The 24,007-nt window shown below is 38.9% G+C and overlaps 1 protein-coding gene across 1 annotated transcript in view; it reads left to right on the top strand.

Annotated features, from left to right (window-relative positions):
• The window catches only part of Pex19 (peroxin 19), a 95,327-nt gene that overhangs the window by 22,630 nt on the left and 48,690 nt on the right, over positions 1 to 24,007 (top strand). The window contains exons 2-3 of the mRNA XM_067135059.2: positions 6,010 to 6,186; positions 11,125 to 11,300. Of these exons, the coding sequence (XP_066991160.2) occupies positions 6,010 to 6,186; positions 11,125 to 11,300 (353 nt within the window). The remainder of the gene's footprint in view (positions 1 to 6,009; positions 6,187 to 11,124; positions 11,301 to 24,007) is intronic.

Here is a 24,007-nt window from a genome sequence, read left to right as displayed (position 1 = left end):
TCTCAGTGAAATCTCCTGTTTCCTTTCGTCCAGAAGTCTGCTTTCCTGTTGCTTCTTCTGTTCTTCAGATTTGGATTCAGCCTGCCCTACTGGGACTTCTGCCTCCATATTCTCCTCTTAGGCCTGCCGCTGAACCTGCTCTTCTGGAGCTTCCATTCTCTTGGTATTTGTTTAGGTGGTTCATTTGGAATGTCCATGTTCCGTATGACATAGGTTTTTTGTCCCTTCTAGGGTCCTGAGCGGCGTTCTCACCATCCGTGATGAGGTATTCCACTAGACATTATCCTCCTGCAACTCAGGCTGTCCGTAGCAGGTGTCACGCCCCTCAGCCATCCATCCAGCAGTCCGCTCCTGGCCCGAACCCGACCAGGTTTGTTCCACCTTTAGGAGACCTACTCACGTGGTTCCCACTTGGCATTACCATGACTGAGTTCACAGCCGTGTGTTCCCCCTACGTTGGTTTCGCCCCGTTCCCAACCCGCGGCTCGTTCAGGCTACGTAGGGCAAAGTAATGTGTTGGTTCCAGCACACCGCAGTGAGCTTTCACCTCAATCACCAGCACCCACTTCACCTAAACCACCGTATCACCCATGTGGAGGTAACATGGATGCCTCTCTAGCATGTGTGGGCATGGTTTCCACTTCCAAGCTTTGGCTTGGGCTAGTAACAATCACACTGCCTCAAGATGTTTTCTGGCAATACCTGTTTCTGTTCTGCGAGAGGTTATTTTATTTCCCTCAGACCCTCCAGAAAGGTCTGGAGGGCCCCCATGGCAGGCATGTACAGTGCAAAGAGTGTAGGAGCAAGAACACAGCCTTGTTTCAATCCATGAGTGATTGGGAACGAATCTGATACCAAGTTACCATGAAGAACCTGTCCAGACATGCCATCATGAAGAGCTTGAACCAATTCCACATAACGTTCAGGACATCCAAATTGTCTCAATACTTTCCGCATAGCAGATCTTGGCACTGGATCAAAGGCTGTTTCCAGATCATAGAAAACTATATACAGAGGCTGCTGTTGCTCTCTGCATTTTTCCTGGAGTTGTCTAACACAGAAGATCATATCTGTTGTGGCTCTGGAGGTTCGGAAACCACATTCAGACTCGGGCAAAATCCTCTTTGAGATAACTTGAGGCTGGTTTAATAGAATTCTTGCGAGAATTTTACCTGCAATTGACACAAGAGATATACCATGGTAGTTCCCACATACACTACGATCGCCTTTCTTGAAGATAGTGATGATGGTCGCATTCTTCAAGTCATCAGGTACTTCTCGAGTCTAGTCTAGTCTTCAGAGTTGTACCTTCATTTTGTATCAGTTCCAGAGGAATGTTATCAGGACCAGGAGCCTTTCTTGGTTTTAGATGATTGAGTGCTTTGGTGAAATCTCTGCATATAGGTGGAACTGCCATCCATGGTTATTGGGGCTACTGAGGGACATTACGGAGAAAGTCCTCAGTGATATTGGAGGCACGATTTACAAGCACAGAGAAATGTTCCTTCGTATGCTCTAAAATTTCTCCATTATCAGTTAAAATGATGGCGTTGTCAGCAGTCTTCAGTGAGCCCAATGAACATCGAATTGGACCATATATCTCCTTTATGCCAGCATACTAGTCTTGCAGGTCACAGGCATCAGATAGTCTTTGCAGTTCTTCAGCTTTTTGTTGCCACCAGTTATTCTTGATTTCCCTAATTTGTGCCCGACATTTTCCTTTAAGTTCCAAGAAATGTGATTTCTTCACATTGGAAGACAGATCTTGAAGACAGGGTAGATGGGCTTCCCGTTTGGCATTGATCAGACAATTTCTTCATCATTTTCATCAAACCAGCCTGTCTTTGTTTCCTCGCAAAACCAATTGTTTCCCTCAGTTGACTCAGTGTTGACCTTCTGAAGTGTGGCCCACTCCTGATTTGTACTATTACTACTGACTAGATGACTACCCAGTTTGTTTGAGATTGCATTTCTGTAATCTGTAGCAATGGATTCAATTTGAAGTTTTTTCTTTCTGGGCAGGTTGTGGATGGATCTCAACCGGCAAAAAAAAGGAGCTTATGATCTGTCCAGCAGTCGGACGTTTCTTGCAGTCCTTGTAACAAGGACATCTTTTTTATCACATTGCCTGGTGACATAGTGAAGGATGTGCCAGTGCTTTGAGCGAGGATGCATCAAAGTGGTCTTAGGCAGGCAGAACAGAGTATTAGTAATAAATGTTCAGCACATAAACCAAGGAGCAGTAGACCATTGGCATTACAGTTGTCAAGTCCATGTTTTCCCATCACATTACCCCATAATTGGTGATCTTTATCAACTCTGGTGTTGAAATCACCAAGTAGTAAGAGCTTGTCTCTTGATGGTACTTTGGTGATGGTAGTGCTGAGCAAGTTGTAGTATTGGTCTTTAGCTTCTACATACAGCATCCAAGGTGGGAGCATATGCGGAGATGAGTGTCATAGAGTTAGCTCCAGAGAATGGGATTCGGAGAGTCGTAATTCTTTCGCTAACAGCGGTTGGAGTTAACTGATAATCACCAATGTGGTCTTCACAGCGAATCCAACACCATAAATGAACTCTGTAAGTTTACCTTCGCTGGACAGTCTGGTTTCACTTAAGGCAGCAATATCAATGTTCATTCGTCTAAGCTCATGGGTGACAGGTGCTGTTCTTCTGTCAGGTCTGTTCTTGTCTTTCAAATCAAGTAGGGTTCGAACATTCCAGGTTCCTATAATCAAAGTTTTGGTAATCTTTGTTTTTCGACCGCATAAAAGGTGACCCGCTGGGTGCGACCTCCCAGCCAGCTGAGAGTGTGAATACCGATGTTTAGCCCACATTTTCTATGGCCTTACCCATTCAGAGTGGGTAGCAGTGATCCTAAATAGGCCTGCCCAAACACAGATGCAGGACCGAATTTATGAGTAGTCATGGGGTCTCAGAAAGACAACCATCACACATCTGCTGCCAACGTGCAGGTCCAAACTAGAGGCTTTCAGTTTATTCCCGAAAACCTGCCTCCACCATCCTTATCCCATTGCCGTTGGACTTGAGTTGAAGGGCGCGACGGCAGGAAAAAGTGCCACAAGCGGGATTTTGTTTAAGGTGGATCGCAGCTTGCAAGGAAGTGACTCACACACTATGTTCTTGGATCTATACCCTGCAGCACAAATGAAATGCGACGTGCAGGTTGAAGTAATATGAATGTAACGGACTGCCGCAGGGTCGAAATATCATTGAGTTGCGCCTTCTCAGCCAGTCCGTCTGGCATGACCTCATCCACCTCCACAGCCACTGAGAACCACGAAAAGGAGGTTCCTCTGCCCGTTTTGCTGTTGGGTCAAACATACAGATGATAGATTCCAGTCATTTCCTACACTGAGAGGACCATCACCCAACCCAAAGGGGCTCATCCGCCCGAAGCCATTGGCCCCTATGGGGGGGTCGAATTATTTACCGCTGCTCGACACTCGGCATTAGCAGTTTTTACAGCTGGTTGCTATGTCAGCTAACCCTCCTCCTTTCCCAGTCTGGACTTGAGACCAGACAATGGAGGAGTTAATAATAATAATAATAATAATAATAATAATAATAATAATGATGGTATATGGCCTCCAGAGAAGCCTGGTGCAAGTTTTTTCTAGTAGATGACCTATAGGCAACTTGCATGTCGGTGAGGATGGGGCCCTACCTAAGATGATTGCTGATGATGAAAATTAGCACACACTCTCTCAGCCCCCGAGCCAGACGAATTAACGAATTAAGGTTAAAATCCCCAACCCGGCCGGGAGTCGAATTCTGGATCCCAAAGGCCCGGAGCACTAACCATTTAGCCATAGAGCCAGACGTAAAATCAATAACATTATTATTATTATTATTATTATTATTATTATTATTATTATTATTATTATTATTATTATTATTATTATTATTATTAAGCCTTGCTTCACTGCCATGCCACTGTATAAAACCATTTCATCCCTGCCATCCTACTATATTTCACCATTTCAGGTCAAATTTCATTTTTTTCCTGCTGCTTTATGACACCATAGTTTATTTATATGCCATTCTCTGCTATTCTTCGAACACGATTTCATTGTTATCGTTGTTCTCTTCCCAATAAACTGTGCTGTTCATGACTTCACGATTTCAAAGTATCCAAGAGTTTGCATTAACCATCAGGACTACCAAATTATTGGAATGGAATAATCTTATTTTCAGTTCAATGCCAGCTCAGTCTGTTGGTGTTTAAAATTGCTCAAAAATGCCAGCCTCATGACAGTAGATGTATGGGCATGAGAAAGAACTCCTGCAAGACAAAATTTCTTCCACCTTGGTCTTCAAAATCCTTAAAAGTATCCCCCTGCAGGTGGGGGACGCACATGTAGAATACACCCGCGGTATCCCCTGCCTGTCGTAAGAGGCGACTACAAGGGGCGACCAAGGGATGATTGAATTAGAACCATGAAACTACTCTTGATTCGTACCATCATGCGGGGAACACCATGGGTTGCATGTACTTGCGAGTATTATCACTAAATTGGTATGAAATAGGTTTGTGATTAGTTGCAGTAAAAAGCCTGGCCTGGTGAATTCCAGTACCCGTGCGTTGTACCCATGTGAGCAACACCGCGGGTCTGGGCATAGCCTGTGAGTTGTACCACTATATGAGCGGCACCGTGGGTCAGCGTTGCCTGTGATTGGTACCCACTATGTGAGGAACACCACGGGAATACCGGCGCCTGTGACTAGTACACCTAGGTGAGGAACCTTACCGGTTTGCATTGGCTATGAGTGGCACCATTGTGTGAGAAACACCATAGGTCTGCGTTCCCTGTATGAATTGCAATACTTGTGAGTAGTACCATCTTGTGTGGACCACCGTGAGTCTTCGCTACTTTTGATCAGTACCCCAAAATGACAAATACCATGGTTCTACTTTACTCGCGACATGTACCATTCTGTTGGGCCTTAGACGTGAATTTAGCACCCCTTCAGACATCAAGCATCATTGTGCTTTTATAAATGGTCCCTTGGTTAGTAATACTCTAATTAACTACCTTCTTTTTGAGTCTGATCCACTGTTTTTGTTTGTTTGTTTGTTTGTTTGTTTGTTTGTTTTTTTGTAGGGTTTATGTCCATCCATTCATTCTTCATGACATTTTTTATTTTATTTTAGTCAGTGGATGAATTTGAATTTTTTGTTATTTCGTTTCGTACCATTAGGGGCCGATGACCTTGATGTTAGGCCCCTTTAAACAACAAGCATCATCATCATCATCATCATCATCATCATCACCTTAAAAGTATTTAGTGGGGCGGACAACCAATTGCATTATTATTTGTAAAGTCTCTAAACTTAGCTGAATATGTTTGTTATGAAACTCTTCATTGTAGTCTTAAGTGTTTCAAAATGCATGTAGTAAGACTTATTTGATTGTAAAAGGTTATTTACTTGGAAAGAATTGTCGCACAACCAATACAGGTATTCAGATAATGGAAATCTGAATAATAATAATAATAATAATAATAATAATAATAATAATAATAATAATATATGGTCACACTTATGGAGTGCAAGCAGTTTGACATGACACAACACTATTCAAGTTACCTATGGGTCAGTTTCAACATTACTTTATACTCTGCAATATGACAGAGGAACTGGAACACTATTTGTTGACCTTTGTTAAATTTTAATTAGTTTTGTTGGGTAAACGGTGAATGGGTCACCAGAAAGAGAGAGGCTTTTGTTCATCTACATTGCATGATTTGGAGTACCAAATTTACTTTTTTTTCTGCCATTTTGGATCCAGAGTTCAACACTATAACACTGATCTACAGAGGGAGCTACTATTAACTTAGCTGAATATATTATATTATAAAAATCTTCATTACTTGTACTCTGTGTTTCAAAATGCATGTAGTAAGACTTATTTGATCGTAAAAGGTTATTTTCTTGGAGAGAATTGTCGCATGATCAGTACAACCAATACATTTCTTTTGTTACAGGTGCACTGGATGATTTTGATAAGCCTCCACCACATAGACCAGCTCCAGTGCAGAAGTCGGGGAGTGAATCAGATGTACTGAATGCACCGGGTGGACTAGATGGAGAATGGACTGAAGAATTTATCAAGCAAGCTGCTGCCCAGTTTGAGCAAAATATGCAGAGTTTGCTGTCACAAAGTAGGTCTGAAGTGAATTTGCATGTCACCTATGTAAGTCTTTTATCGAGACAATTGTACTGCCTGCTTCACTTGGTGACATTCTTTCTATTTTGTTACCTTTAAAGTTTATTTTATACTAATAAAGATTTAACTTTTTCCACATACATCTTCATTATAGACTTGAATGCCTTTCAGCATTCAGTCTGCAAGCCTCTGTGAATTTACTAAACACCTCCACAATTCTCTATTTGTAACTAGTTCTGTGGCCTTGTTTAGTACGATACTGAATCCATTATCCTCAGGCTTTGAATTAGCACACCATCTTGTGTATACTGTATAAGCCTGTGGACATGAAAAGCGACCTGGCACATGGATTTCGTAAGTGCATCAATCTCTTCGGACGATTGATCTACTCCAGAACTACTGTCCGAAAACAAGTTAGAAATGTTTGTCCCACATCATAAATTCAGAAGAATTTGTAGGACTATTTCCTAGAATATTTTAGCACTTGTGGCATATTTCAATTCTAAATGTGAATGGTAAGAAGCAAAGTAAACAAGTGAAATTTTCAGTGTGGAATCACACATCTCAAACCTGAGAAAAATCAAGCGGACTCACACCAATGAGGTCATAGGGAATGTTTCGGTCTTCATGAGACAAGTAAGGGCAGGTGACACTTTAGGCATTACTACCTGAATTAATGTCTTTAAAATTATTTACTTATTCAATCCAGGATGGCAGTAATTTTCTTAATACAATGAGCATAAATCTGATATGAAATTCAGCAGAGGAGAGAAAATCAAATCATGGTGTGATATTGCACCACAAATTTTCCCGGGAAAGATCCTTACTATAAATATGGGCTGCCAAGTTTATCAATCGTCAATTTTTGTGGAGAGTGAAGGATGTTTCTGCACTGCTCTGTGTCAGATTAGTCTATCAGAACATGGTAGTTTTCTCAAATTGGTAGTGTGTGTACTTTTTTAACATTCCTGTATTAGTCGAATCTAAGGACATAGAAAAACAACGTTTTCATACTTTAAAATTTTTCATCATGGGAGAGTAGCAGGCAGGTCCATACAGTAAGATTCGTGGGAAACAATAGACATTGGCTGCGAGGCAGGTAACCACTGCGAGGACCCAAGTGCGCTATGTGCGAACGATGAGACGTGGCGATAGCTCCATCTCGCTTAATAATATGCTCTTTGTGGGATTTAATTAGACATAGATTAAATTTGCAGTTATAATTATGATAATATATAACAGAACATAAAGGATAAAACTACATGCACGTACTCTAATATTAATATCTCTAATCTCTAATATTACATTCATTTTACTGCAGATGAAGCAACTCACAGCTGATTCTTCTTTGCAGCATATTTTTACATTGCAAGGACTTTCAGCTCTCTATTTATGTTTTTAATGCAAATACAGTATATGTTCTGGTTCTTACATAAAGACTAACGATTTTGTCACTGGCTTGTAAGCACCGATGCGAGCTACAGTATTTAATCACGCCTTTATACATTAAAATGGTTTCAGGTCCATGGAAGCTACAAAATGTTGCTTCAGTGTCAATTTTTGTGTTCAACCTTTCCTTTGTTGGGGAAATAAGCCCTCCTGTAAATATAATCGAGTACTTAACTTATACCAACTACCTCTATCCATTTTCCTCTTCAGATTCTCTAATCTACCACAACGATTCAAACTCTTAACATTCCACATTTCAACTCGCAGAATGTCGGTATTCATCTTCCTGGTGATATATGTAAGATACTGATTGTGAATAAAAATGTATGTATGTATGTATGTATGTATGTATGTATGTATGATTGCTCCCTCCAATGTAGTTCCAATTTGGAGATCCGAATGGGAGACATTTTTACCTCCGGAATATTTTACCCGGGACGAAGCCATCATCAGTACATCATTCATTCATTCAGAGAGAGGTGCATGTCATCCGGAGTTAGATATGGCTGTATTTTTCCATTATATTCAGCCATGTGGCAGTATCAACACAGATAAGCCATGTTAAATATTATTACAAAGCCTATCAGTCAATCATCCAGACTGCCACCCTTGCAACTTCCGAAAGGCTGCTACCCCTCTTCTGATGAACCATTCGTTAGTCTGGTCTCTTGACAGATACCCCTCCGATACGGTTGCACCTAAAGTTCGGCTATCTGCTTCATTGGGGCACGCAAACCTCCCCACCGTGGCAAGGTCACATGAATCTCAAGGGAGGGTGATTTTATTAACCTTAGAGAACATTAAGACGAGAGGAGGTTGAAATTATGCATATTTTATTTCAAACCGTGTCATCACAGACAACTTTGTTGTCTAAAACAAACAAAACCAAACCAACCAACTTGAAAGTAAAACATTAACCAATTTTGATGTTAAATGTTAATCAGTTTCATTGTTCAATGATAACCATTCTTGGTGTTCAGTGTTAGTTTGATCTGCCATTCCATGCTAATTTCAGTATTATTCAGTGTTATATTTTCATCAGCTACAATCATACACGATCATTCAAGCGAGTTCAAGTGCAAACTTGGAAGTAACTTGAAAGTTAATGAGATTTTTAATTGAAGATTAACTTTAAATGATTTATTGATTAGTTTGATGGTTCAGAGTAATTCTATCGTAACTAGCATTAAAAGTTCCCTTGTATGCTAAAAATCATCTGTCATCTGTAATGAGATACCCCTATCACTAGTCAGATGAGGGCTGCACCTAGCTAGAAATAGCCACACGAAATTATTATTTACTAGTCAGATAATTAGTATGTTCTTTATCCCTCCTCTTATTCTTAATCATTCCATACAACATTTTTCTGTTACCATCTACATCTTCATTTAGTTTATTACTCTATTCATTCAAACATTTATCTCTTTCTGCTCTGCCTGCTTAGATTCTTTTTTTTTTTCACCAACTTATAGAGTTCTTTGTCCTTATCTGTTCGACTTTTTAAATATTTTCTGTAGGCATTGTTCTTTTTTTTTGCTATTTGCTTTACGTTGCACCAACACAGATAGGTCTTAATGGCGACGATGGGATAGGAAAGGCCTAGGAATTTGAAGGAAGCGGCTGTGGCCTTAATGAAGATACAACCATGGCATTTGCCTGGTGTGGAAATGGGAAACCACGGAAAACCATCTTCGTGCCTGCCGACAGTGGGGCTCGAGCCCACTATCTCCCGATTACTGGATACTGGCCGCACTTAAGCGACTGCAGCTATCGAGCTCGGTATTGTTCTTTTTAAGGACTGTGTCTCTTGTTTCATCATTCCATCATGGTGTTTCCATTTCCTTTTGCCATTTGTTCTTCCACATGTCTCCTCTGTTGTCTTGACCAAGCATTCCTTGAAGTATTTCCATTCTTCTTCAACTGTTCCAGTGTCTGTTTTTGGTATTCGCTGCTGGATTTTTTCTTGATATTCTGTGGCCTTCTCTTTATCCTTCAATTTCCATACCTTTAATTTCTTGTCCTGGATGGTTCTTATTTCCTTCAACTTTTAAAACCTGAAACAACTAACAAGGAGCCTATGATCACTGTCAAGAGAGACATTTGGGATCACTTTCACATCCAGCAACATTTCTTGTATATGTTTATCTACCATAATATAATACATTATGGACTCCTGTTGCCCATTCCATCCATATCTGGTGATTTTGTGACTTCTCTGTCCGTGATACCAGCTGTTATCAATAACTATGTTATTTCTCAGACAGAAATCTAGGAGTCTGCTTCCTTGGTCCCCATCCATGTGTACCCATGATGTTCTCATGACCTTGCCTATCAAGCCCTACTTGAACATTCATGTCACCAATAACAATGGTTCCTTCACCTCTAACTTGCTCTTCCAAGGATTCTTCAAATAGATCTTTCTCTGAACTATCACAACCTACTTGCAGGGCATAGCACTGAATGATACTAATGTTCTGGGTAGGGATTAATTTTAAATTGACTTGGATAATCCTGTCAGATTTGAAGTTTATGTCTATTACATGCTGTTTCATTGAATGGTCCATTATAACACTCACTCCATTCTTAGCTGAATTTCCTCCCAACCAATATAGACAGTAACCTTCTCTGAGTTCTTTTGACCCTTGGCCCTTCCACTAGGTTTTACTCAGTCCCAGTACATTAATATTCCTCATTTTCATCAAATCAACACACTTCTATTTTCCCTGTCAAAGTAATGATATTCAGAGTTGCTACTCTGACTGTAGTTGTCTTGTAGATTTTAGTTCTCTTGCTGGATCTTGATGGAGCATCGAGCATTGAGCTGTCATTAATATCAATACCAGGATAACTTGCATCCTTATTGGGTTTGTTTAACAATCCGAGGCTTCTTTTGGTTTTGAAAGCAATTAAAATTTCTGTCTTCCACTGAATTGCTAGGCCTAACGTTTCCAAGGATTTTCTGTCAGGGGTTGTCTCCCTTAGCCTTTGGCAGTCCCATGCCTCACTGCAAGGCAACAGCTGATGAGTTTGTGTCATTTCCTACACAAGGGTCTCATCTAACCTTCTAAGGGAAAACTCCTCCACCCATAGCTGTTGGTTTTTCCCTAGTTTGACGGGTTTGGTATCGGCTGCCAAACCCTCGGCCAGACAGTCGCAGGTAGTACTGTCTACTGTTGCATACTGTAGCAGAGTCTTTCCTGACCTGACATAATTATAAACTTTAATATTTACGTTAATATTCCATAACATGTTACAAAATTTAATAACATGCAGTCTATTATACAAAGTGAGAGACATATGCAAGTAAATGTGGTATAATTCAGAAAACCTTATCTCAGTTCAGTGTATAGTTTTCTCATCACATTCTTAGAAAATTTGCTCATCTTTGCTGTTAACAGCATCCCCAGGAGAAATTTGCATCTTTCAGTTTCAGATTGTTTTCCTCTTCCACAATTGAAGATTTCCTTTCCTATCTTTCATTTAGGTGGGCTCAATTTGGAAGGTGCAGAAGGTGTTTCACCTGATCAGTTAGGGGCCAACTTTCAGAAGATTGCAGAGGCTGCAGCCAAGGCAATATCTGAGGATAGTGGTGATGCAGATTTCTCAGCAGCTATTACTCAGACACTCAAAAACTTGTCTGAAGGAGCAGAAAATCTTCAGGTAAGTTTTTGATTTTATTTATTGATTATTGGAGTATTCTCTATTTAACACGAACTAAATAATTGATAATGCAACCTGCTTTTTTTTTTTCTTTTTTTTTTCGTTAATGCAGAGCATACATTGTTTATTCATGGGTATTCTGTAGCCTTATTCAATGTAAAGACAAGTCTTAGGTTTGTTTTACAGTTCCTAAAAATAAGTTAGGGTAGTCTTTCATGGCCCAGATGAAGAAAAGTTGGTTTTCAGCAACACATAGGCCTAATTCACTAATTACTGTTTAATGTGCTTAAATTATTCACTAAAAGCACTTTCTTTTCCTGGATTAATTTTTATAATCTTTGCCGTATACTGGCAGTAGAACAATGACATTTAGGTCATTGAAGTTAAAAACAATTACAGTAAAACCTCGTTAATTCAAAGTCGTTGGGACTAAAAAATCGGACTTCGAATTACGTGATTTCGAATTAACCGCCAATTTGCAATTCAGAAGTACCAACCCTTGCCGCGTTACAAAATATTCTAAGGCCCGTTACTGCATGCATTTAACCTTGATTCACGGGTTATACCTTTCAAATGCCATGAAAAAAGAACTATTTCAAAAATGTATCCAAGAAGGTGCATTTACAGTACCGTATTCAAATAATGCACTCGGATATCTCACTGGTAAACATAACCTCACCCAACGAAAGAAAAATAGCACGATTCAAAGACGAGGAGAAATCTATGCTCGCTCCCATGTGCAAGTGCTTTATTAATTGGATTACTATACTGTATGCATTTTAGATGCCTTGTATTTACACAGAAAGTATCCGATGCCCTTGAAATCGAACTTTCCTATGACCCTATCCTTGTACGATTTCCCGCCATGGCACTTCTCTCGTACTTCAGAAATGTAAACACTTGCCGCGTCACGAAGTATTCTAAGACCCATTAATACATGCAATCACCTCGATTCACAGTTTAAACCTTTCAAATGCCATGGAAAAAACTATTTCCGAAATGTATCCAACAAGGTGCATTTACAATTTTCAAATAATTCGCTTGAATAAATCACTGACAAACATAACCTCACGCAACAAAAGAAAAAAAAATCGCATAATTCAAAGACGAGGATAAATTATGCCGGTTCCCCTGTGCAAATGCATTATTTTTTGGAATTCTCTACTGTTTGCATTTTTATTATAGATGCTTTGTACTGGCATGGAAAGTGCCCGACGCTCTTAGAACATTGTGGCTTATCGAAATTTCCTATAACGAGGGGATAAAGTATCTCGCTTCCACGTGCATTGCAGCGCACTACTATGACCCCCATCCCTCTCACTGTACGATTTCCCGGCTGGCAATTTCTCCTTTAAAACCATAAGGCCGTTTGGGCTCGCATTAAACTAAAGCAATGCAGTTTCACCGGCAACGTCAATATTGTTATTATTTATATTTTAAAAAATGTCAATATTGTTCGGTGCCTACGAATTTATTGCCACGTTTTTTCGTCAACTGTCGGCATCGCCAGTGTTCGCAGATTCTCTTTTCCCGCACATTGCATGATATTACGGCGTTCCTTAAAAGGTTGAACACAAAATAATTCCGATTTCATTCAACTTAGCAATCATGAAGCGCACTGTAGACCCACCAAAGTGAGTGTAAGTGCGGAAAGCTACCCCTCCACGTTCCGGAACGCGCGTTCTACTGTGGCGCGGAGCGAATAAATTTTGAGTTGAAATTACTCTGTAACATACTATTGTTTTAAAATGTAAAGGCAGTTTCGAATTAAAAGTCTGAATTTCGGTAATGGGGCCGACATTGTACTTCGAATTACGAATTATCCGTATTTCGAATTAAACAATTGAAATAACATGCAAAACTGTATCTCATGTTTCCGGGAACGAGAGCTTCTTCGAATTAGGCGGGATTTTGAATTAACAGATTTGAATTATCGAGGTTCTGCTGTAAAGTTCGTCCTATTCATCTTCATAATCCTCTCCAGCAGTTGGCCCAGGAGCGAGAGCTTTTGCATTTATGGATATGATTAGAAGCTGGAACCATTGATGAATTTCAGAGGGTATAGCTCCAATTATGCAAAGTCTAAGATGATCTTTCTTCTTTCTCTCAGTTAGAGGTAAAGATTCCTTGTATTTGTTGACAAGGTCACCATCTGTTTTCCAGCCAGAATTGTTAATAACTGAAAAGTCTCCATCATAGCCACTATAGCTGTAACAAATTTGATGGCAGCCCTGAAAATGGTTTTCCATGGTTTCCCATTTTCACACCAGGCAAATGCTGGGGCTGTATCTTAATTAAGGCCACGGCCGCTTCCTTCCCACTCCTAGGCCTTTCCTATCCCATCGTCGCCATAAGACCTATCTGTGTTGGTGGGTCGTAAAGCAAATAATAATAAATAATTAAACAAAACAAATTTGACCACATTTCTGTTTATTATAACGAAGTTTTCACTTGATAAGTTTTGCCTTTGCTCAGTGTATGGACCATATTATGGAAGCTGTTTAACTAAGACCCATAGAACTTAGTAAATTATTCCATCGGAAGGGATTGATGTACAGAGTCTGCATATTGACATAACTCAAAATGGTAAATGAGTTCTGACATGATGGGGGACAAGTAGATGGTGACACACAGTACAGCATTCAATATGCTGCATTTAGTCGCTTGAATGTATTTTTCATTGTAATGGTTCTACCCATCTTGGCAACAGTTATGGGAGAGCAAGGACAAGTTATGAGTGATATTCTCTTGCATTCTTGCTGTGGAGTACTGCAGTTTTTAAAAGTAGAGTGCTGTTCTACTTGATTAACATTTATTCAAGCGAACATTTTACATTGAAGTGACTTTGTGCCTCACTACATTAGTGGTGGTTATTATTATAATAGGAAGTATAAATGGGCAACCATCAGTAATCAGAGGAAAAAATGGAAGAAGGCTTGGAAATGAAAGACTCCCCAGTCTTCACAAACCTAATATCGTTGAGGTCAGAAGAGAATGAGGGTTGATCAAGGGAGGTTGGATAGGAAAGACGGAAGTTATGAACCTGACACTAGTAACTGGAACTCAGCTAAGTGACCTATGGTTGTCAACTCATGCTTTCATGTTGAGAGATTGACCTCTTATAAAAATCAGGGTATAGTGTGTATGTATTCTACTAGTGTTGGCTACTGAATGCACGATTTGAAGCATTGTATCGATTCATTCAAGTGTCCGAGTGAATTGATTCACAGGAACGGCGAGCTCATGGCACACGATTCAGCTTACTCCCAGCGGACAGTGCTGAGTGGCGCACTCATTGGACGTTGACGGGGAGCTGAGCTTCCGCTGCAGCAAGGCAGTGAATCATGGCACGTCAAAAGAATCGTGAACGAGCATGGCTCAGTGAGACACAAGATAGACACGGCTCCTTATCGGCACACTGGACACTGTCGGAGAGCTGAGCTTCCGCTGCAGCGAGACATACAGTGAGCCATGGTACACTGAAAGAATCGTATGCTATAATGGACTCTCGAGCTCAGCTCATTTGAAAATAATACCCATTTGCATTCATTGTCCTCTTCTTAAAGGGAGATTTAAATAATAGATGGATTTATTTGCAGTGTTAAAAAGGTAGTCAAAACATAATTCTGAAGTAGCTAGTAAGTAGGCTGTTAGGTTATACTATTTATTAGTTTAATGAATCTTAACATTATAACTTAGTTGACATTTTACAATTAAACTCGACCCTAGCCTGCCCTCTGACTATGAGTCATGTCCATGACCACTCAAAAGTACCTGTTTTATATTGGGAAGAATGGCTCAGTATTCTCTCAGTTCATATGTCACATCATGCACAAGATTTCAATCATATTGTGCCATTTCACAGTTCTTTATATGGACTGATCGGAACAAAAATGGAGTTCAAGTTACTAAAACGTCAATGTTAAAACATCAAGCGTCAATACGAGCTGGAATGATAATCTGTTCATCAGGCATTTACCGAAGGAACCGTACATAGAAGGCGGTGGAAAAAGAAAGACGAATGCAGATTATTTGAAGCTATTATTAAAATGAAGATTTTCTTCTGACTTCCATTTTTTCAACTGACCTACAGAAAGCAAGTCGCAGTCGACTACGGGAAGAGAATTCATCTTATTGGGAATAAACAGCGAAGATTGACAGGAATTATAATTCGTGGCAACACACAACAACGCTAGCTGCATAAGTTAAATCGCTGCGCGAAATTAAACTACCTGTGAAAGTAGATATCAAGATTACTACAGTGATACGTCACAACAATCCTTAGACGACGTATATTTGGCCGATACTGCCTATTTCAAACAGCTGAGAGGTTATCCAGCTGACAAGAACATTTAAAACAAGGAAAACATAGAGAAATCATTTTTTGCATTCTAGTCAAGAGAAATAGATACTACCTATCCCAGCTTATTTGAGACAACCGTACTGAAATAAATTGTCCCAGAGCAACACGTAGATATTGTAGGCATATTGAAACAGATATCAACCAGAAGATGACGACATTGAATAAAATGTTTTATTATTCTGTTCCAAATGCACAAGCCTCCACCATGATGCTGTAAAAGGAAAAGGCGATACTACTTGGATGATGGCAGCGCGATGCGATGTTGACAGACCAGGATGACCAGGAATCTGCTGAGAGGAACAAATATGTACCCAGATACTTAAGAGAGAACCATTGAGTGATGTCCGCATATCCAACGACCAGATGCGAGACGGCAGCAGGACTCCTTAAGCAAAGTTAAGTCCTCTATAAGTCGTAATTGTAAGTAAGAATTTTTTTTTTTTGGCTATGTATTGTCATAATTTATGACAGTGTGAATATGTGCGTAAGTGGTTATCAAAGTGAGGTTACAGGATGTAGGTATTCTTCTACCTTTAATGTCAAGTCCACATGTAGGCGTAGTCAGCCAGTGATAACCGTTCGTAATGTTGTCAATGCGATGTGAGATAAGATAATTCGTATTTTGTTCGTTGTCAGTGAAATGCACAGAGTGTGAAATAGAAGTTAATTACACATGTGTGGTAATTTTACCAGGCTAATATGATAAGAGATCGTATATAGGAAATGATTATGGTAAAGATATGAAATAGTACATCTCAGAATAATGATACGTTTTTGACACTAAGACAGTAGGAATAATCTATATATATAAAGTAGCTTGTCCTGACTGACTGACTGACTGACTGACTGACTGATTCATCATCGCCGAGCCAAAACTACTGGACATAAAGAAATGAAATTTTGGGGATATAATCATATTAAGATGTAGGTGCTCGCTAAGAGAGGATTTTAGGATATTCCGTCGCTAACGGGGTGAACAGGGGGGCGAAATTTTAAAATTAGTGTGTTTATATCTCAAAACTTTAAAAGTTTACAGATGTGAAAATTGGTATTTAGAATCTTCTTTAAAAATAAGGAAACACGTATTTTTTTGTTTTCAGACAATCCCAATAGGAGGGGTGAAAAAGGGTGAAAAAGGGGTTGAATGCCTAATCAGGATACCGGTGCTTATATCTCAGAAACTGAAGATATTACAGACCTGAAAATTGGTACTTTTGATCTCTCTTAAAAATAAAGAAACACGTATTTTTTTGTTTTTGGAAAATCCAATTAATGGGAGGGTGAAAAGGGGGTGAATTTTTAAAATGAGTGAATCTATATCTCCAAACTTTTAAAGTTTGCAGATGTAAAAATTGGTATTTAGAATCTTCATTAAAAATAAAGAAACACGTATTTTTTTGTTTTCAGAAAATCACAATAGGAATCGTGAAAAGGGGTGAAAAATTGATTGAATGCCTTTAATGAGGCTACTTATATCTCAGAACCTGAAGATATTACAGACCTGAAAATTGGTGTTTGGGATCTCTTTTAAAAATAAAGAAACATGTATTTTTTTGTTTTCGGAAAATACAATTAATGGGGGGGTGAAAAGGGGGTGATTTTTTAAAATGAGTGTATCTATATCTCAAAACTTTTAAAGTGTATGGATATAAAAATTGGTATTTAGAATCTCCTTTAAAAATAAAGAAACACGTATTCTTTTGTTTTCGGAAAATCCCAACAGGAAGGGTGTAAAAGGGTGAATAATGGGTTGAATGCCTTTAATGAGGCTACTTATATATCAGAACCTGAAGATATTACAGACCTGAAAATTGGTATTTGGGATCTACTTTAAAAGTAAAGAAACACGTATTCTTTCGTTTTTGGAAAATCCAAATATTGGGGGGTGAAAATGGGGGTGAATTTTTTAAAATGAGTGTGTCTACATCTTAAAACTTTAAAATTTACAGATGTAAAAATTGGTAGTTAGAATCTCCTCTAAAAATAAAGGAACACGTATTTTTTGTTTCCTGTAAATCCCAATAGGAGGGGTGTAAAAGGGTGAAAAATGGGTTGAATGCCTTTAATGAGGATACTTATATTTCAGAACCTGAAGATATTACAGAACTAAAAATTTGTATATGGGACCTCCTTTAAAAATAAAGAAACACGTATTTTTTAGTTTTTGGAAAATCCAATTAATGGCGGTTAAACAGGAGTGACAAATTGGGGTGAATTTTTTGAAAGACTATATCTACAGAATATCTTGGAAACGTAAAATGTTACAGACGTAAAAAGTGGGTGTTTGGAATCTCCTGTAAATGTAAAGAAACATAGGTGATTTGTTTTTGGAAACTCCACTTAAGGAGAACTCAAAAGGGGTGAAATTTTAAAATGAGAATTTTTACAGTATATCTAAAAAAACTTAACATATTACAGAAGTGAAAAATGGTTTTTTTTATCTCTATTAAACATAACGAATCGTGTATTTTTAGTTTTCAGAAATACCACTTGGCTGGTGGGGGGTGGGTAAAAGTGACTGAAAATGGTGTTGACTTCTTTGAATTAGGCTACTGATATCTCAAAAATGAAGATGTTACAGACGTGAAATTTGATATTTGCAATCTGCTTTAAAAGTAAAGAAAGACGTATTCTCGGAAAATCCAATGAAGGGGGGGGGGGGGGGGGGTTGCAAGAATTGAAAATTTAATTGACTTGATTGTATGAGAATGCATACATCTAATAAAAACTAAAGTTGTTACAGACGTGAAAATTCGTATTTAGATCTCCTTTAAAAACAAAGAAAAACGCGTTTTGGTGGGGAAACCATCTTGGAGGGTGGGAGTGTAAAGGAGTTGAATTCCTTTCATGGGGACACATAAATCAAAACTGAAGAAGTTAGAGTCATGATAATTGGTATTTAGAAGATCTTTTACTATTAAAGAAACAAGTATTTTTTGCGGGAAAATTCACTTAGGGGGGGGGGGGGAAGAGTAGTGTGAAATGAAGTGAAAAATGTAAATAATTTTTATGGGGATACTTATATCTCAAAACTGAAGGCAATAGACGTGAACATTGGTGTTTGGAATCTCCTTTAAACATAAAGAAACAAGCCTTCTTTTAATTTTTTTTGGGGGGGAGGTGCGGGGGTGGCGGTAAATAAACTTAACGGCGGTGGGGTGTAGAAGGAGGTGAGACCAATTGATTTTACTGTTCTTAATGTACTTATAAGTATCCTCCGTTGCTCAGGCGGCAGCGCGCCGGCCTCTCACAGCTGGGTTCCGTGGTTCAAATCCCGGTCACTCCATGTGACATTCGTGCTGGAAAAACCGGAGGCGGGACCGGTTTTTCTCCGGATACTCCGGTTTTCCCTGTCATCAGCCACTCCAGCAACACATAATAGTAATAATAATAATAATAATAATAATAATAATAATAATAATAATAATGTTCCGGACCGTCGTCAAATGTGCGGACCGCGCTGGCAACGGCTCCTGGACGAGTAATGACTAAGAATGCAGTCCGGCCGCGGGTTCAGTGCCGCCAAAGCACCCAATATGACACCGCGCCGGATCTCCTGAAGGATTTTATACATATTACAATTATTATAGGAAAAGATGGCAAAGATTTACGGACTCAACTGACCGTCAGGAATACCTGAGCCTAGCCCGGGAAGTACGAAATCGATTGCTGGAAAGGAAGATTGAAAAATGGGAGGAAACGTGCCGTAATCTAATAGAAAACGAGTCAGATCGGGAATTTTGGTGGATTCTCGCAGAAAACGAGGCAGATTGCGAATTTCGGTGGATTATATATCTAAAACAATAAGCATTCAATTATAAATTTCAGTATAATACCGTAGCGAAGCACGGGTATCTTGCTAGTTTTGTAATATGAGGAGATCGTGATACATATACGTCGAGATTAATGAAATAATGTGTTTATTGTGTAATGAAATGTTTTTACGTAAAGTATGGAATGATGGTTGATGAATAAGAGTAATGATATAGGATGGTGATGTTTAGTGATGATGATATTTACTATTCTTCGAGAGGTTGGTCATAGTAGTCTTATTTGAGATGATGTTGTTTCCAATTTATGCATTCTGAGGTAGATATTGAAATCGTGCTACTTTCAATCGATGACTTTAACCCAAAGTGTATTCGGGGTAGCTTAGGATACGATCTCAGCACTATTAGAGCAGTGTTATTACAAATATTAAGGGTCGTCAAACGAGCTATGATGGGAGCGATGACAATAATTTAGCCTTCACTGAAATATTTCTAATGATTATAGAGAAGTTTCTCACACGGAAAGCTAATTTCAGATTTTATTTAGACACTCTGACATATTGCAGGTGACTTACTTATACATATGAGGAATATTAGTTTAAGATAGAGTCTTCTGACAAGATAGATTTTCTACTTGCGGTATGTTTTGGTAGAAATATAGCAAGATACGTTCATTAATGCAACTTTAGCTAAAATACGCACTTGAATTAATTGATAACCTTGAAATAAGATAATAATTTCTTAGAATATGCCACATATGTCATATGATTATGCTATTTTAATATAAATTTTGACTTAAAGCGGAGATAGCTTTGCTTATACTGAGATAAAACACTAAGAAACAAGAAGCTTGTATACCATGAAACCTTATGTTAACTATCTGATGTTGTAAGAAAGATGAGAACAATTTTCCATGTTATTTTCAGTTGTGTATGGACACAAAACGTTAAGTGCAGCCTAGGATAACGTTTTTCATTAATCAAGTATGAGTTAAATAATAGCTGACAGAACTTTTGAGTTAATTTATGGAGCAATTTCGTTCAAGAGGAAGTGATTCCAACTCTTAAAGAAATATTTACCAAATATTTTAAACTGCGTTCTACATTCTCATAGACGACCTCAATCTGAAATGATGTACAAAGTAATTGACGTAATTTTCCTTTCATTTTTACTTTGTTAGATGCATCTAATGTTTTTGTTATCATTTAGTATTTTTTTTTTTTTTTTTTAAATCATGCTGTAGTAGAAACAGCAAGGGAATGCCTAGGAACAACTGTGTGTAAAGATGGGAAAAGGCGAACATCTTGGTGGAATGATGAAGTGAGAGCAGCCTGTAAACGTAAAAAGAAGGCTTATCAGAAATGGCTCCAAACAAGGGCCGAGGCAGACAGGGATTTGTACGTAGACGAAAGAAACAGAGCGAAACAAATAGTTGTTGAATCCAAAAAGAAGTCGTGGGAAGATTTTAGTAATAACCTGGAAAGGCTAGGTCAAGCAGCAGGGAAACCTTTTTGGACAGTAATAAAGAATCTTAGGAAGGGAGGGAAAAAAGAAATGAACAGTGTTTTGAGTAATTCAGGTGAACTCATAATAGATCCCAGGGAATCACTGGAGTGGTGGAGGGAATATTTTGAACATCCTCTCAATGTAAAAGGAAATCATCCTGGTGGTGTTGCAAACAGCCAAGCTCATAGGGAGGAGGAAAATGATGTTGGTGAAATTATGCTTGAGGAAGTGGAAAGGATAGTAAATAAACTCCATTGTCATATGGCAGCAGGAATAGATGAAATTAGACCTGAAATGGTTAAGTATAGTGGGAAGACAGAGATGAAATGGCTTCATAGAGGAGTAAAATTAGCGTGGAGTATTGGTAAGGTACCTTCAGATTGGACAAAAGCAGTAATTGCACCTATCTATAAGCAAGGGAACAGGAAGGATTGCAACAACTATGGAGGTATCTCATTGATTAGTATACCAGGCAAAGTATTCATTGGCATCTTGGAAAGGAGGGTGTGATCAGTTGTTGAGAGGAAGTTGGATGAAAACCAGTGTGGTTTCCGACCACAGAGAGGCTGTCAGGATCAGATTTTCAGTATGCGCCAGGTAATTGAAAAATGCTACTAGAGGAATAGGAAGTTGTGTTTATGTTTCGTAGATCTAGAGAAAGCATATGACAGGGTACCGAGGGAAAAGATGTTCGCCATACTGGGGGACTATGCAATTAAAGGTAGATTATTAAAATCAATCAAAGACATTTATGTTGACAATTGGGCTTCAGTGAGAATTGATGGTAGAATGAGTTCTTGGTTCAGGGTACTTACAGGAGTTAGACAAAGCTGTAATCTTTCACCTTTGCTGTTCGTAGTTTACATGGATCAGCTGCTGAAAGGTATAAAATGGCAGGGAGGGATTCAGTTAGGTGGAAATGTAGTAAGCAGTTTGGCCTATGCTGACGACTTGGTCTTAATGGCAGACTGTGCCGAAAGCCTGCAATCTAATATCTTGGAACTTGAAAATAGGTGCAATGAGTATGGTATGAAAATTAGCCTCTCGAAGACTAAATTGATGTCAGTAGGTAAGAAATTCAACAGAATTGAATGTCAGATTGGTGATACAAAGCTAGAACAGGTCAATAATTTCAAGTATTTAGGTTGTGTGTTCTCCCAGGATGGTAATATAGTAAGTGAGATTGAATCAAGGTGTAGTAAAGCTAATGCAGTGAGCTCGCAGTTGCGATCAGCAGTATTCTGTAAGAAGGAAGTCAGCTCCCAGACGAAACTATCTTTACATCGGTCTGTTTTCAGACCAACTTTGCTTTACGGGAGCGAAAGCTGGGTGGACTCAGGATATCTTATTCATAAGTTAGAAGTAACAGACATGAAAGTAGCAAGAATGATTGCTGGTACAAACAGGTGGGAACAAAGGCAGGAGAGTACTCGAAATGAGGAGATAAAGGCTAATTTAGGAATGAACTCGATGAATGAAGCTGTACGCATAAACCGGCTTCGGTGGTGGGGTCATGTGAGGCGAATGGAGGAGGATAGGTTACCTAGGAGAATAATGGACTCTGTTATGGAGGGTAAGAGAAGTAGAGGTAGACCAAGACGACGATGGTTAGACTCGGTTTCTAACGATTTAAAGATAAGAGGTATAGAACTAAATGAAGCCACAACACTAGTTGCAAATCGACGATTGTGGCGACGTTTAGTAAATTCTCAGAGGCTTGCAGACTGAACGCTGAAAGGCATAACAGTCTATAATGATAATGTATGTATGTATGTATCATTTAATACTCTAGTTTTTAGCTGATTTTCCAAATACTACTTAATATTTTATGTAATTATCAAATAATTTCATCTGGCCAATAATTTAGTGGACTGATATAATCATGGCCTAGGACTTTATTACTCGTTATTAATTTCACGAACTTAACTTTTCTTTCATTTCAATTTGACAGTACTAGACTACTGTACTTCAAATTAAAGATCGATAGAGATCGAGATAACTTCATTTTCAAGCGATTTTGACTAGATAAAAGGAATTTTATGAATATGACGAGGTACATTATTCAATACTACATGATTTAATGAAGGATTAGGGAAACATTTTTTCATTCTTTGAACTGAGTGGTCAATATATGATGTATTATGAAACCTCATAATTCTTTTAATGTCTTTCTGGAATAGTTATTAGTTGTAAGACTGTATTTTTTTTTTTTTTTACTTGCGATTTCTCTGGTGATATACGTGGAATTTAACTAATAGCGTGTAGGAGACGTCCTTCGACGTAAGTTAGGATTTACCACGAATTAACCGGCGCGCTTTCTCTAGCGGAACTCATAGCCCATAACTTTGAACAGAGAGTACCATTTACAATTAGAGCTAGTCTGGATCTTGTGCGTCCTTACCTGGACGGGGGAACGGCGCAATATGTGGACATTAAGTGATGCAATAACTTAACCAACAGTATGCTGAATCAGAAAACCAGCAGGCTACTGTACATCTCGGGTAGCCTATACAAAATATGATGATTTAAAAAATCCTCAGCCGATAGAAAAATACATATTTTAAAAAATGACTGAGCGAGTTGTTGTGCGGTTAGTATCGCGTAGCTATGCGCTTGCATTCGGGGGATAGTGGATTCGAATCCCACTGTCGGCAGCCATTAAGATGGTTTTCCATAGTTTCCCCATTTTCACACCAGGAAATGCTGGGACTGTACCTTAATTCAGGCCACGGCTGCTACCTTCCTAATCCTAACCTTTCCCACCCTGCGTCGCTGGAAACCTTCGATGTATCAGAGTGACTAGCATTTTTTTTTTTTCTAAGAAAGGAGTTCATAGTATGAAGAACAGATGGCAGCTATGAGCACTGAATGCTGTTGCTGCTGTCTTACCAGCACATACTACACATATGCAGTACGAGCGGTGACTAATGTGCCGTGAATCGGATCACTGTATCGATTCAGTAACGTGAACGGAATCAAATGAATCGATTCAGTAAAATGAATCAAATGTCCCATCACTATATTCTACTGCCCTGCCAACAGAGAGATACTTTGTTTTCCCTTGGATT

This window comes from Anabrus simplex, chromosome 1 (assembly GCF_040414725.1).
Source record: "Anabrus simplex isolate iqAnaSimp1 chromosome 1, ASM4041472v1, whole genome shotgun sequence".
NCBI classification, from domain to species: Eukaryota; Metazoa; Arthropoda; class Insecta; order Orthoptera; family Tettigoniidae; genus Anabrus; species Anabrus simplex.
The sequence above is the reverse complement of the archived record's forward strand: the minus strand, read 5'-3'. Positions and strand labels throughout refer to the sequence as shown.